The following is a 16,438-nucleotide window of genomic DNA, read 5'->3' on the forward strand; positions in this document are numbered from 1 at the left end:
TGACACATAATAGCCACATGTGTTTTTAGTTAGTGCAACACTATTAGCTACATATTTAGTTAATGCAATGTTAATACAGTAGTGTATGGTGGGAGAGAGAGTGGAAGGAGGGTTAGTGGGAGTGGATCATATTAACACACAGAAGTATTTTATCAATTTAGGTTCAGAACTGCTGGTGTATGGTGATAATAAAAAGCATTTTGGTCAGATTCATTATTGTTTGTAAATTCTCTGCAGACCATTTACCCCCTTTCTTGCCTTCACCAGCATACACCACAGCAAAAGACCATCTTTCACATTCACTCACTATTAATGGAGTAACAGGCATAGTATATGGCAAAGACTCAGAAGGCAGTATTAGAGTAAGGTCACCTGGTATTCTTAAATAAACTAATAGTGATTATTTAGAAAATAAAAATATTCACTTACCTTTTTTGAATTTATGTACGGGGAGTTTCTTAAGTTGATCTTTACGAAGTCTGTTTCTTCTAGCTCTATGTCTGTCCTGGACGAATTTTGTAATCTAAAAATAAAGAAAAACAAATCAGATATTAAACATGCAAATAGAAAATGGCCATTAAAATAATAGACATGTTTCTGGATAGCTGCTGTAAATCAATTCAATTAAACCCCAATTGCAATATCATTAATTGAAGCACTAATTACATAAGTGAATAGTTTACCTCAAATTATCCTTTGAATTTTTAATCATTGACCTAAGTTATCTTTTAAGGTTAATTTTTTTTTTTAGTATGTTTTTAAATGTTTTTTATTTATTTATTCATGAGAGTCAGAGAGAGAGAGAGAGAGAGAGGCAGAGGGAGAAGCAGGCTCCCAAGGAGCAGGGAGCCCGATGTGGGACTCGATCCCAGGACCCTGGGATCATGACCTGAGCTGAAGGCAGACGCTTAACCATCTGAGCCACCCAGGTGCCCCCTAAGTTATCTTTTATCTATTCTAACAGAAACATTATAAATAACATAGAACTATTTGTTTGCAAATATAAATGATAGACCACAGGTTACAAAGACTCCACTGGATCAAGAGGAAGGCAGAGCTGAAATTCCTATAAGTTACAAACTAATAAAGTTTGCAAACATACATTTATTAGTCACTGCACTTTCAGTTGTAAGCAGCAAACTGAATCGAAGTACTACAAAACACCTGTACTATGAATACTCAGAAATGCTGGATAAAATATGCAAAATATTTTCAAATATAAGTGACTCTGCTTGCAAGAATGAAAAGGAAGTCTACAGGGCCAGAGCTAAATGCCCAAAGTGACATCCATAAAAAGAAAATTTTGATAAATTTGACTGTATCAATGTTAAGGACTTCTGTCCTCAAAAGACACTTAAAAAATAAAAGACAAACCACAGACTGAGAGAAAAGATTTGCAAATTGCATATTTGATAAGAGATTTGTATCCAGAATTTATGAAGAACTCAAAACAATAAAAAAAAAAGCAAACCAATAGAAAAAAAATGGACAAAATATCTGAATAAACACTTCATCACAGAAGACAGCTGCATGGAAAATAAGCACTGGAAGAGATACTCAACATAATTAGTCAATGACAAATGACAATTCAAATCACAAATGCCACTATACACCTATGAAAATGACTAAAATTAAAAAATTAAAAAGACTAACTATGGGGCGCCTGGGTGGCTCAGTCATTAAGTGTCTGCCTTCGACTCAGATCATGGTCCCAGGGTCCTGGGATCGAGCCCCGCATCGGGCTCTCTGCTCCACGGGAAGCCTGCTTCTCCCTCTCCCACTCCCCCTGCTTGTGTTCCCTCTCTCGCTGTCTCTCTCTGTCAAATAAATAAAATAAAATAAAAATCTTGAAAAAAAAAAAAAAGACTAACTATATCAAGTGTTGGCCAGGATGTAGAGGAACTGGCACTGTGATATGCTACTGGTATAACCACTTGAGAATGCTGATGGCTTTTTTTATAACTTTAAACACACATTTACCATATGACTCAATCATCCCACTTCTACTTATAGTTACACAATGGAAATGAAAGTACCAATTCATATAGCAACTTGTACACAAATGTCCATGTCAGCTTTATTTGTAATATCCAAAAACCAGAAACAACTCAAATGTCTATCAACAGGTAAATGGATAAACTGTGATATATTTATATAATCAAATACAACTGGGTTAAAAAAAATGAATCAATATACTCAATAAAATATATGAATCTCAAAATAAACATCCTGAGAAAAAGAAGGCAGACACAGAAAAGTACATAGTATATGAGTCCATGTGTATAAAGCTGAAAAAAATGCCAATATATAATGACCAAAAGCAGGTCTATGTTGGGATGGGGGGGTGGGAAAAGGATGAGGATGTGAAGGGGTGAGAGGGAGGGATGGTTAAGAAGCTTGAGGAAGTTTTTTGAGTTGACTGATATTTCAGTATCTTGATTGTGGTAGTGATTTCAAAGGTAAGCGTGTGTGTGTGTGTCTCAAAACTTACCAAATTTATATATGTGCAGTTTATGTTAATTATACCTCAAAAGTGATTATTAAAAAACTGAATAGTAACCACTAGAAGAATAACCCTATAATTTAAGTTTTTAAAGCAGTAGGAGATAGACTGAGACAGAGAGAGTTGAGTAATCCAAATCTGCAAAGAAGAAAAAATAATAAAAAGTAAGCAATAGAAATTATTCCAAATATATGTATAATCACAAAAATATAAGTAGATTAAATTCACCAGGTTTCTTTTTTTTGAAGAGTACATCATATTGGATAAAGAAAAAATTCCAACCATATGCTATTTACAAGACAAAAAATTAAAACTTAATGACACATTAAGAAAAATATAAAGGTAAAAAATAAAGGAATAAAGATATACCACGGCAATACAAGCAAAAGAAAAACTGATGTATCAAGTAAAACAGAATTTAAGACAAAAATCATCATTAGGAGGTCGTCATGACAATGATTTAAAAAAAAATCCCAGAAAAACGACAAAATTATGGGCATTCACAAGCTCAGTAATTTATAGTTGAAGCAGAGAAAAAAATTAAAGACTACAAACCTATGCTGCCCAATATGACAGCCACTAGGCACTTGAAATGTGGCTAGTTATTATTTGAGATTTGCTGTAAAAGTATAAAGTATACACCAGATTGTAAATACTTAGTAAAAAATAAATGTAAAATATATTTTACAGTTATTTGTCTTAACTGAATGTTGAAATACATTTTAGATTTATTAGGTTAAATTTAGTATTTAAATTAATTTCACCTGTTACTTTTTATCTTTTTAATTTGGCTACCAAAAAATTTAAAATTACAATAAATGTGGCTTCACAGTATTGTTCTATTGCCTAGTATTGTTTTAGAAAACACAAGAGTACAAAAACTATAGAGAACTGTGATGATTGCACAATTCTGTGACTATACTAAAGACCACTGAATTACATACTTTTCATGGGTCGATTTTATGTTATGTGAATTCTATCTTGATAAAGCGGTTTTAAAAATATTTTTTTAAAAAAGACTATACGAAACAGTTGCACAAGTGCAAACTGATGTACATACCTAGAACTTTGCACTCCATAATTCTTTTCACATATGTGGTGGATGTTCACAAAATTTAGCCACAAAGCAAGTCTTTGGAAATCACCAAAGAATCTATTAACATACAGTGTCTTCTGACCACAATAAAATTGAATTAGAAATCAATAGAAAAAAAAGATATGGAAAAAAAATATATATTTTGGAAATTTAAAACTTTGTTAAAATAGTCCAGACATCACAGAAGAAATCATAGTGGATATATGATAATGGAGAAATACGATCATGAGAAATAAGATCATGAACTGGCAGACAGAGGCAGGTGGAGTACCTAACACAGCGGAGAAAGAAATACAACTTTTTTTACTGAACTATAGAATTAGATTACCTTACCCACCCAGATACAAACAAAACAACTCTAGAATGGGACAGGCCTTCCCTTCACCCAGTCCCAGAACTGCAGAATTAGTCCTGGATGAGGTGGAGATAGGTTAATCCCAAGAGAAAGGTGGAGCTGAGCAAAACATGCCCTAGGTTGATTCTTTCCAAATACACCACACAGATAAGATACCTCCTCTCTCCTAAGACCAAATGAGTGAAAGGGTAAGGAAGGGCTAGGAGTTATAGTAATTGAGTTCTCCCTTCTTGATGGAAACATCAAGAGTGGTAAAGAAACATCCTATATAACAAAAAAAAATTTTAATGTAAACCAAATTAAAATCCAAATATTCCTTATCAAAAGCTATGAGTTGCAGCTAAAGTAATTGTTAAACAGAAATTTATAACCTAAATGAGTATACCAGAAAGAAAAATATTAATAAGCATTCAGCTGAACAGGCTAGAAAAAGAAAAGCAATCTTATCCAAACAAATAGAAGAAAGAAAATTATGCTAAGAGCAGACATTCATGAACAAATTGTGTTGGGAAAAGTGGACAGCCACATACACAAGAATGAAACTGGACTACTTTCTTACACCATACACAAAAAATTGTACAACATTACTTGACCATCAGAGAAATACAAATCAAAACCTCAATGAGATACCACCTCACACCAGTCAGAATGGCTAAAATTAACAAGTCAGGAAACAACAGATGTTGGCGGGGATGCGGAGAAAGGGGAACCCTCCTACACTGTTGGTGGGAATGCAAGCTGATACAGCCACTCTGGAAAACAGTGTGGAGGTTCCTCAAAAAGTTGAAAATATGACCCCAACAACTGCACTATTAGGTTTTTATTCACAGGATAAAACAACAATATGAAGGGGCACATGAACCCCAATGTCTATAGCAGCAATGTCCACAACAGCCAAAATATGGAAAGAGCCCAGATGTCCATCAAGAGATGAATGGATAAAGAAGATGTGGTGTGTGTGTGTGTGTGTGTGTGTGTGTGTGTGTGTGTGTACACGTGCATGCGTGCGTGCGTGCACACACACAGGAATATTACTCAGCCATCAATAAGAATGAAATCTTGTCATTTGCAACAACATAGATGGAACTAGAGGGTATTACGCTAAGTGAAATAAGTCAGAGAAAGACAAATACCGTAGGATTTTCACTCATATGTGGAACTTAAGAAACAAAACAGATGAATATAGCGGAAGGGAAGGAAAAGTAAAATAAAATGAAAATTGAGCGGGAGGCAAACCGTAAGAGACGCTGAACTCCAGGAAACAAAATGAGGGTGGCTGGAGGGAAGGGGGTAGGTGGAAGGGATAATTGGGTGATGGGCATTAAGGAGGGCACTTGTAATGAGCACTAGGCCTTATATGCAACTGATGAATCACTAAATTCTACCTCTGAAACTAATGGGAAAAAAAAAAACAAAAATTCAGGAGACAGAAATAAAAGAAAGTGAAGACTAGAATTTAACTTCCACTGGAATCTAAGCTGCTTTACATCAGGCATTTTTACCAGTTTGGTTCACTGATGAATCTTCGGACCCCACAGCAGTGCATCATAGATGCAAAATAAATATTTGTTGAGTGAAAGGAAGAAGAGAAAACCCTCAAGGTCTACTTCTTTGAAAGACAAAACAGATAAACTTCTGATAACACTGTGAAAGGCATGGACAAATATGAATAAAGAGAACTCATTTCACATACAGTAGAAATTCTCTTTAAAAAAAATTCTCTTTAAATTGTTATGTGAGTAGCACTTGATTCCACTATACTTGAAAACAGATAAAATAGACAATTTCTTAGAAATATAATTTAGGGGGATCCTGGGTGGCTCAGTCGGGTAAGCGTCTGACTCTTGATTTCGGCTCAGGTCATGATCTCAGGGTTGTGAGATCGAGCCCTACATCAGGCTCCGCGCTGGGCGTGGTAGTAGAAAAAGTAGACAACCACCTGAATGTCCAGGTAACTATGAAAAAAGTCAACAGGCCTAGATGATTTTGTAAACAACCTTCACCAAAAAGTAATATATAATCCCAACTTTATCAAAAGCTGTTTTAGAAAACAGAAAATAAGGGTTATTAGTTTTATGGGGCTAGTTTTATCTTGTCTAGTTATTTATTTGTAACTGCTATAAGTGGACCCATGCAGTTCAAATCCATGTCGCTCAAGAGTCAACCATATGGCAAAATACACGTAACATTAAACTTACTATCTTAACCGTTTTTAAGTGTATGGTTCTGTGGCATTAAGTACGTTCACATTACTGTGCTACCATCACCGCCATCCATCCATAAACCTCTTTCCATCTTGCAAAACTGAAACCCTGTATTCATTAAATAATTCCCCACCCTCCCCTCCCTACAACCCCTGGCAACTACCAATCTACTTTCTGTCTCTGAAATCTGACTACTCTAGGTACCCCATATAAATAGAACTATACAGTATTTGTTCTTTTGTGGCCAGCTTATTTCAGTTAGCATGTCTTTAAGGTTCATCTACATTGTACATGTATCAGAAATCCCGTTGTTTTTGAAGCTAACATTCCATTGTATGTCTATACCACATTTTGTTTATCTGAAAACCCATTTTGTTCATCCACTGATGGACAATTTGGTTGCTTCCACCTTTGGGTATTGCAAATAATGCTATTACGAACAAAGGTGTACAAGTATCTGTCCAACTCTCTGTTTTCAAATCTTTTGGGTATGACCCAAAGTGGAGTTGCTGGATATAATAATTTAATTTTTTGAGGACTTGCCATACTGTTTTCTACAGTGGCTGCTCCATGTGCTCATGGGATTGTCCAGTTTTGACGTCAAGATTATTCTGGAGGTGCCTAGGTGGCTCAGTAGGTTAAGAATCCAACTTTTGATTTCGGCTCAGGTCATGATCTCAGGGTTGTGAGATCGAGCCCTGCTGAGTATGGAGTTGGCTTAAGATTCTCTTTCTCCCTTTCCCTCTCCCCCTCTTCTCTCGCTCCCTCACCCTCTCTCTCTCTCCCTCCCTAAAAAACAAAACAAAATTCCATTAAAAAAAAAAAGATTATTCTGGCCCCATAATACTAAAACTTTCCCTTACCTGGACATTCAAAATGCTAATATTTTATTTAGGATTTTTGCATCTGTACAAGTATAGAACTAACTGATCCATATTAGAAATCTAGAGTAATCCAAAATACAAAGCTAAAATTTATATATTATAATCAAATACAAGGATTTTTAAACTTTACAAAATAATGTAATCCAACATAAAAGAGAGTAAAAGAGAAAAAAAAACAATGATCATTACAAAAGATAAAAGACATATAATTCAGCACCCATTCATCATTAAATAAGGAAAAAGAAAATTTTGGTTTATTTCTAATCCTTATACAGTTTTTTTCCTCTCAATTTATCAGAAAAGACAGCATACTGTTAAATAGGAGGTTCAACAATAAGTAGCCTTTTTTTGTTGTTTCTGACTTTCAAGGGAAGTCTCCTAATAAGTTAACCATTTAATGATGTTCATTTTCAGTTTTTAGTCAATAATCTTTACTGATATAAGGGTATTTACATCTACTCCTACTCTGCCAAGGGTATTTTTTTGTTACTCTTTCTATTACTCTTTGCTCTATACTGAAAACCTCAGGGAATCAATAAATTCAAATTACTGGAGTAGAATTCAGCAAGTTTGTAGATACAAGATTAATATATAAAAATGAAGTCCAGTGTCCAAATCTTGGTTTCTAAATATAACTCTTCAATAAAAGAAATGAGGGCTCCTTGAAGAAATGTCTAATTCTAGGGCTGGGGCAAGAAAAATATGAGTCTGAAGCTTCTTATAGTACCAGATACTAAGGAAGTGCTTAGAAAAACTAAAGGACGGATCAAATCAAAGGGACACATGACCCATCCTGACAGAGCTCTCCATGGCCAAAGTTCAAAATTTGAACAAGATAAACAAGTAACATGGTATTGGATTATAACCCAAAGAATAAAATAAATATACAGGAGTACATATTAATATAAATAAATGATTGAAGAAATAAATAAATGCCAAGAAGAGGCACATCTTTCTTACAAAAGAATTCCAAATAATGTATATAGTAGATACTCTCTCCTACTCCCCACTCCAGATATTGTCTGCCCCTCCCCACCTTTAGGGTGTGCTATACAAGTGCCTCACTTCCGAAGTAAGAATAGAATAGAAAATGAGAAAATTATTAACTTTATAATAAAGGGGGAAAACCTGGCTTAACCAAGGAAGGAATGTTAATACCATTAGTGATGTTATGCAGATACCATGTACACCTTGACATAAGAAGAAGGGCACTTCACCTCTGTTTTTAAAAACTTATTACCTCCTCCCCAAAAAAAACCTATAACCCATTGTAATCATAAGAAAAGCATCAGATTGAGGGTCATTCCACAGGATACCTGCCCAAGACTCCCCAAGACTGTCAAGGTTATGAAAAACAGAGAGAGACTGAAACTGACAGACTGTCAGAGAACAGAGGAGCCTGGGAAGACATGCTAACTAAATAAAATGTGGTGCCCTATTTTGGATCCTGGAAAAGAAAGAGAGTATTAATGGAAAAACTAATGAAATCTATACAAAGTCTAGAGTTTATTTACTAGTAATGTACCAAGTTTCTTAGTTTTGACAAGTGGAGCAGGGTAATGTAAAATGAGGGAAACTAGATGAGGAATGTACAAGAATGCTCTTTTTTGCAATTTTTCTGTAAATCTTAACATTATTCAAAAATTAAAAGTTTGTTTTTAAAAAACTCAATAATCTTCTTGTATCCTAATAATAACCACTTCAAAAATGCAATTTCAAAAGTCTAACAAAAGGGGCGCCTGGGTGGCTCAGTCGATTAAGCGTCTGCCTTCAGCTCAGGTCATGATCCCAGGGTCCTAGGATCAAGTCCTGCATAGAGCTCCCTGCTCAGCAAGGAATCTGCTTCTCCCTCTACCCCCTCCCGCCTGCTTGTGCTAATAAATAAATAAATTTTTTTAAAGATTTTATTTATTTATTTGACAGAGAGAGAGATAGCGAGAGCAGGAACACAAGCAAGGGGAGTGGGAGAGGGAGAAGCAGGCTTCCCGCCGAGCAGGGAGCAGGATGCGGGGCTCGATCCCAGGACCCTGGGATCATGACCTGAGATGAAGGCAGACGCTTAACAACTGAGCTACCCAGGCGCCCCTAAATAAATAAAATCTTAAAAAAAAAAAAGTCTAACAAAAGACATGCAAAATGTTTACAGAAAAAAAGTTATTAAACTGATGGATATAAAAGATCTAAATAAAAGAAATACCACAGCATCACAGAAAGACTGAACATTTCAAAGATGGCTTTTACTCTCCAAATTAATCTATAATGTCCATATAATAATAAACTCATTGAATGTTATTACAAATATCCTTTATAAAAAATAAAGTGAGAATACGGGGATTGTTTTATATGGTTATGATTCTCTTTTAGTATCTATCTTAATACAGAGGTTTTCTCTTATCTGCTTCTGCCTTCAATTTGTTTTTGTATCACAAACCATGTAGCTTTTAAAAACTTCCACTTTAAACCCTAAGAGAATGAGGGTGATAAAAGGCAAATAATATCTTAGTATTATTATGAAAATAATTCTGACTTTACAGACCCATTAAGAGTCCTGGGACCCCCCCCCAAAAAAAGAGTCCTGGGACCATACTTTGGTAACCACTGTTTTATAGATAATGTGTCATCACCCTTAACCTCAAGCATTCATGCTATTCTTTATTTACATTGATATGAAAATTTTCAAATACAGAGAAGAATTGAAGAAATTTTATAATACCCATATACCCACCACCTAGATTCTACAATTAACATTGTATTACACTTTTTATACCTATCTTTCCATCCCTCTATTTACCCATCAAAACACCTCCTTCTCTTCATTTTTTTTTCAATGCACTTCAAAGTAAGTTGCAGATAGTCAGTATATATCTCCCCAAATACTTTAGTATATGTATCATTAGTTAGAGCTTAGTATTTCTTTTACAGTATTTTTTTTCTTAGGTAAAATTTATATACAATGATATGCAAAGAATTTAAGTGTACAGACATTTGTGCAACCTCTCTCAAGATACAGAACATGACTTAGCCCCAGAAAGTTCCCTCATACCCTTCTCAGTAAATCCCTTACCCCCTTCTTAGCCCTCCAGAAGCAATCACTATTCTGATTTTTCTACCCAGATTATCTTCACCTTTTCTAGACCCAATCATATAAATGGACTCATACAGTATGTACCCCTTTATGTAAGGCTCCTCTCACTCAATACAATGTTTTTTAGAACCATCCATACTATTTTTAAAAATACATTTAACATTAATTTACCTACCATGAAAATGACTATCAAGATGAGACAGATGCCCACTATGATAAGGAAGGGGATTAGATAGTATTCCAGAGGAAGACTAAATTCTGGAACTAAGATAATGTGGCCCCTAGAAGAAAACAAAAATTAGTAATTGAGAAATACTAAGAGTTGCCAAATTATAATGTTAATTAAAAACAAAAACATTGTTTAAAAGGCATTTAGACATTACAATTCAATCCACTATACACATCTCATCTTCTAATACACGATTTCTAAAAATTTAAGAGATACTTTCTCCATCTTTGTTTCTTCTACATATTTGCCAAAATAACTTGCCCATATAATTAAAGAAGCTTTTAGACTGGGTACAGGAAATCAGCCAATCAATACTTACTGTGTCCATCCTGGAAACATGTTACTTATTGAATTTAGTAACCTGGGCAAAATTCTGCATATTTTACATGCAAAATCAGCATTCAAACAATTGTAGTATCTTGGGTACTATGTCAACAAAAACCCCCACCCCAATGTCCATATTTATCCTATTCATTGGTTCCTCCTGTGGTAAAGCTCTGAAGCCACTATTAACAAAAATATCCTCCCTCCTCCCTATATGCTTTACATGAACTTCTTATACCAGGTACAATGGACATAGCCCCTGTACTCTATATTCATCTGTGAGATATGGAATACAAAACTGGTAAAGGAATTAATAAGAATTGTAGCTTCCTCCCTATTCTCCACCCTCCCGATTGCTTGACTGGAAAAAGCTTAAGAAAAAAAAAAAAGGTGTATGTTGTAGGGAAAGGATGGAGAATTCTACCTGCCTTGTTCCCCCTTGTTATTAACCATGTTATTACTTACGGTGGAATTACTATTACAAAAATTGACAGGGACTCGGGAAATGAAACTGTGATCAGAATAGGCACGCTACTGGGGCACCTGGGTAGCTCAGTCGGCTAAGTGTCTGCCCTTGGCTCAGGTCATGATCTGGGGGTCTTGGGACTGAACCCCGCATGGGGCTCCCTGCTCAGCAGGGAGTCTGCATGTCCCTCTTCCCCTCACCCTGATCATGCTGTCTCTCTAATAAATAAAATCTTAAAAAAAAGAAAGAACTGGCGCACTATTTTTGTTGTGTGAGCAAATTTTACATGGCTGCAAAATCCTGCATTAGAAAATATCTTCAGTGTGGGGAAGGGCCTGTATAATGGTAATAGGACTGCTTTCTCCATTGTACTCTTGTGCTACCGACTAGTATGGTGCCAGTAACACTACATTGTAACCCACTGCTGGGTGATTTTTAGGCAGTGAAGCCTGCTACTTCATAACACAAGGGTTAAATGCAAAACAAAAATTCTCAATAAAAGCGAAATAAAAACTGGTCAATTCCTTCCCCCACACAGAGATGTTTAGGACACCATAAGACTTAAGAAAAATAACATGAAATCAAATTAAGCAATTTTTAAGTCTTCATGCTATTATTTATTATATTCATATGTAGGGGGCTCTATCAAGCTTTACCAAATACAAAAACAAATAAAAAAGATAATGCAAGGAATTTCCCCCCAAATAAGTAAAATATTTTCCCAAAACTGCTGAGAATGCTAGAATAAAAGTAGCTTTTTATTTCAATCACTTTCCAGCAGAACAGGGGATGACAAAAGATTTGCATGCGTTTTTGTAGCTTTACATAAAATACTAAAATGACTGATCTATCAGGGTAAAAAGAGAAAAGCAGCAGGGCTGGGCTGCTGTATTTGATGCCATATCCTCCAGCATGAGGCCAGGTCTGGAAGTAATGTCCCTACACTTGGCACAAATCTGAAACCATCTGAGCCACTGCTGAGATAGTAACAGTGGTGCCCTTTTAAGCAGAAGAACCTTTCCGTACGATGCTAACCTTCTGCAACCTCCCTACCCGACTCCTACCAACATGCTATAAATTAACATTGTCAGGGGTTAGAAGCCAGACTACTGCATACCTAAATTCAACCCATTATAGAATCTAAATATTTCAGCAATAGCAAACTTTACATCTCTTACATTGGTTTTCTTCTGCTCCTTTTATGTTAACAACTTTCTAATGTACATGTGGCATGGAGGAGATAAACAAATAAACCCTGTCCTATGAGACAAGCCAAAGGGTTGCTCAGAAATGAACAGAACTGCCGGGTGAGAAGGAGCTAAATGAACAAAGCAGGAAGACTCAGGGAACTAGAAATTAAAAGACTTTATTGAAAACATCCTACATATGTGTAACCACAGAAATGAATCAATTCCAAAATTTTCTTGTAAGCACTGTGTTAGGATTCACAGAACTGGGTTCTAAATCTAGTGTTTTTTACGTCCTATTAATGATTGCCTGCTATACCTCAAACCATTTTAGTTTACTATCAAGATGTACTGTGAGAATTTTTTAAGGGTCTACAACTGATAGAAGGTTTTAAGCATCTTAAAGCAAGAGTTCAATGCACATTCAAGACACTGCCACTTCGTAAGCAAATTGCTAATGGTGGAGGGTGGTGATAGTAATGATCCAGGGCAGGGAACTACAAAAGACAATCAGTCAGTCCTCCAGCTTTATTTCTATTTCCTCTGTCTGTCTAGGCTCCCAGAGCTGAGCCTACAGACTTCTCCCTCATGTCCTAACCCGAGGTGAATCTGTATCTGAAGGAGATACTGAAATAGTGTATTTTACCACACTACCTCCACGTCCACCCCTCCGCACAGTATACTCCATGAGCTCTGCAGCTAAGATTTGTCCATCGAAGCAGAGTCCTAAGTAACTCAGGAAATAGTGTCTTATTCTCCTTTGTAGGAGTTCCCAGGCTAATTTTAAACCAGGTGTCTAGGCCTAAACTTTATAACAATAATCTAACTTCCCAATCCCTCTGGGAAATGACTGCAAATATATATATATATGGTTTCTATTTGGGGTGTTGGAAAATTCTAAAATTAGAATGTGATGATGGCTGCACAACTCTGTAAATATACTAAAATCACTGAATTGTATACTTTAAAATTGGTAAATTTTATAGTACATAAAATATGTCTCAATAAAGCTGTACAAATGTTTGTTTGAAAGAACAAGCACACAAGAATGGCTACGAAAACCTGAAAGAGAGGAGTGGGCGTGGGGAAAGGCTCACCCTATCAGATACTAGTGCGTATGATAAAACCCCATAACACAAAACAGAGTGGTATTGGTGGGCAAAAGATAAAGAAAATTCAGTTATGTATGGAAATATGGCAACATCTAAATTGGATGAAGGTACAAACATCTGAAGTAGTAGTGTTGGGATACCTGGATGGTTATTTGACAAAAGATATAATTGGTTCCATTTCTCAAGCTTTAAATAGGATAAATTACAAATAAGACAAATTTAATGTTAAAAATGAAACCATACAAGTATGAAATGTGGGTAAATTCTTCCGTAACCTAGAAGCAGGGGAAACTTTCCTAAGACTCAAGACCAGCAGCCCACTGGAAAAGATTAACATATTTGCATTTAAAAAAATAACACAAGGGGTGCCTGGGTGACTCAGTTGGTTGAGCGTCTGACGCTTGATCTCAGCTCAGTTCTTGATCTCAGGGTTCTGAGTTCAAGCTCCACACTGGGCTCCCCACTGGGTGTGGAGCTTCATTAAATAAATAAAAATAAAAATAAAGAATAAAGTAAAATTAAAATGACAAAGTATTAGAAAGTGCTTGTAATATATCACAAACAAATGGTTAACATACCTTATAAATAAAGAGCTTCTAAAAAGAAAATTACCAACAAGCTATAGGAAAAATGAGCTAAAGATAAATAGTTCAAAGAAAAGCTCTTATATATAAGAAAAGATGCTCAATTTGCTCATATAAAGAAAATACATACTGAAACTACAACAGGAAACCATTCCTCCACTATCTAGTAAAAACTGAAAATTCTAACATACTTTGTTGATGAGGCTGTGGGAAAAGAGACATCGTGTATCGCTGGCACAACCCTTATGGATGGGAATTTATAGTATCTAGAAAAAATACAATACATTTAACCTCTGACCTAGCAATCCCACTTTTAGAAATCCAAAGGTATACTAGCAAAAGCATAAAAAGACTTCTACATAAGGTTATTCACTATAACACTATTTGTTACAGCGAAAGAATGCAAACAATTCTAATGTCCATCAGCAGAGGATCTGACTGATTAAATAGTGGCCCATCTACAAAATGGAGTTCTATGCAGCTGTTAAAAAGGAATGAAGAATGTATCTACTCCTATGTGATCACCAGGATATACTGTTAAGTGGGGGTGGGAGGGAGGAAGTATATGGTATGGTCTTTATGTATTGAGGGTGAAAGATAAGGGACAAGAGATAGGTATTTGATTATAATTTTAAAGAATTCAAGAATAAACTAAAAACTTTTTAAAAATTGTTACTTAAGAGGTGCCTGGCTGGCTCAGTTGGAAGAGCATGCAACTCTTGATCTCAGGTCATGAGTTCAAAATGAATAAACTTTATTTTTTTTTAAAGATTTTATTTATTTGACAGAGACAGAGAGAGAGAGAGAGAGCACAAGCAGGGGGAGGGGCAGAGGGAGAAGAAGAAGCAGACTCCCTACTGAGCAGGGAGCCTGATATGGGGCTCGATCCCAGGAGTCTGGGATCATGACCTGAGCCAAAGGCAGCCACTTAACCAACAGAGCCACCCAGGTGCCCCAATAAATTTTAAAACTGTTACTTAAAAGGTTAGGATGGGAACAGGATGGACAGAGCAGATGATATGTAGAAGCTGGATTTCTCTGAATATATACTGTGTTTTATTGATTTTGACTTTAAGTTTATATATAATAACAAAAATCACAATGGGGGTAAAAAGCAATCCCTAAAATCTAAAAGCAACATGAATCAAATAGGTCTGTGCTTCCAGCTGATAGCATCAGCACACAGAATATTTTACATGTCTTTAAAGCATGGTAATTTGATTTTTAGATCCTTATGATATACCTTAGAAATAATTTTTTTTTTTAAACAGCAGTAGTGTTGGTATTGTTCTGTTATGTGTGTATTGTGGAACTAAAAAAGAAAACAATTACTTTGGTGTCTCTGAGCACAGAAAAATAAAATATAGATGTAAGATCAATGAAGTACAGTAAAAATCCTTCAGTCCTGAATTTAGGTTGGAAGCAATAGTATGCACTCATGATTTTTTGTATCTTTAAAAAACATATTATTCTACCTGAAAGCCTTACCCTGTAAAACAAAAACCAAAAAATAAAAAAACAAAAAGCATATATATTTCTTAGTTTTATCCTCTGAAAAGCCCTAGAAATAATGACAAACCAAGGAGCAATGATCACCCTTCAGTGTCTAAACACCATATCCAATTAAAAGGAGCCAGAGCTCCTTGAAAAAACGACAGGTTCCAAGTCAGGGGGAGGAAAAGAACAAGATGGGCCTGGAACATCTTGTCATACAGAAAACAAGAGGCAATCAAAAGCTCCAGATTTACATCAAAAGAAATTTGGATTAAACTTGAAATTTGAAATGGGAAAATGTGAACATCAATAAAGATAATAACTGCTGAGTGAGATAAGTCAATCAGAGAAAGACATGTATTATATGATCTTACTGATATGAGGAATTCTTAATCTCAGGAAACAAACTCAGGGTTGCTGGAGTGGTGGGGGGTGGCAGGGATGGGGTGGCTGGGTGATAGACATTGGGGAGTATATGTGCTATGGTGAGCGCTGTGAATTGTGTAAGACTGTTGAATCACAGACCTGTACCTCTGAAACAAATAATACATTATATGTTAAAAAAAAAAAAAAAGAAGATAGCAGGAAGGGAAAAATGAAGGGGGGACATCACAGGGGGAGACGAACCATGAGAGACTATGGACTCTGAGAAACAAACTGAGGGTTCTAGAGGGGAAGGGGGTCGGGGGATGGGTTAGCCTGGTGATGGGTATTAAAGAGGGCATGTACTGCATGGACCTCTGGGTGTTATACACAAACAATGAATCATGGAACACTACATCAAAAACTAATGATGTAATGTATGGTGATTAACATAACGTAATAAAAAAAGATAACTACAATGGGCTGAAGCATATTCAATGAGTTTTAACTCATGAGTTCATTATGATACTTTAAACATATACATAAATCATC

General features: G+C 35.7%; 1 protein-coding gene across 3 annotated transcripts in view; it reads right to left on the reverse strand.

Annotated features, from left to right (window-relative positions):
- Positions 1 to 16,438, reverse strand: part of RNF13 (ring finger protein 13) — a 155,522-nt gene that overhangs the window by 40,941 nt on the left and 98,143 nt on the right. For all 3 annotated transcript variants that reach the window (XM_028103025.2, XM_028103024.2, XM_028103023.2), the window contains 2 exons: positions 10,303 to 10,408; positions 430 to 523 (listed from right to left, as the gene is read on the reverse strand). In XM_028103025.2, the coding sequence (XP_027958826.2) occupies positions 430 to 523; positions 10,303 to 10,408 (200 nt within the window). The remainder of the gene's footprint in view (positions 1 to 429; positions 524 to 10,302; positions 10,409 to 16,438) is intronic.

The sequence above is a fragment of the Eumetopias jubatus genome, unplaced genomic scaffold (genome assembly GCF_037043125.1).
Source record: "Eumetopias jubatus isolate StellerSeaLion01/CBP00866 unplaced genomic scaffold, mEumJub1_p1.0 scaffold_1, whole genome shotgun sequence".
In the NCBI taxonomy this organism is placed as follows: Eukaryota; Metazoa; Chordata; class Mammalia; order Carnivora; family Otariidae; genus Eumetopias; species Eumetopias jubatus.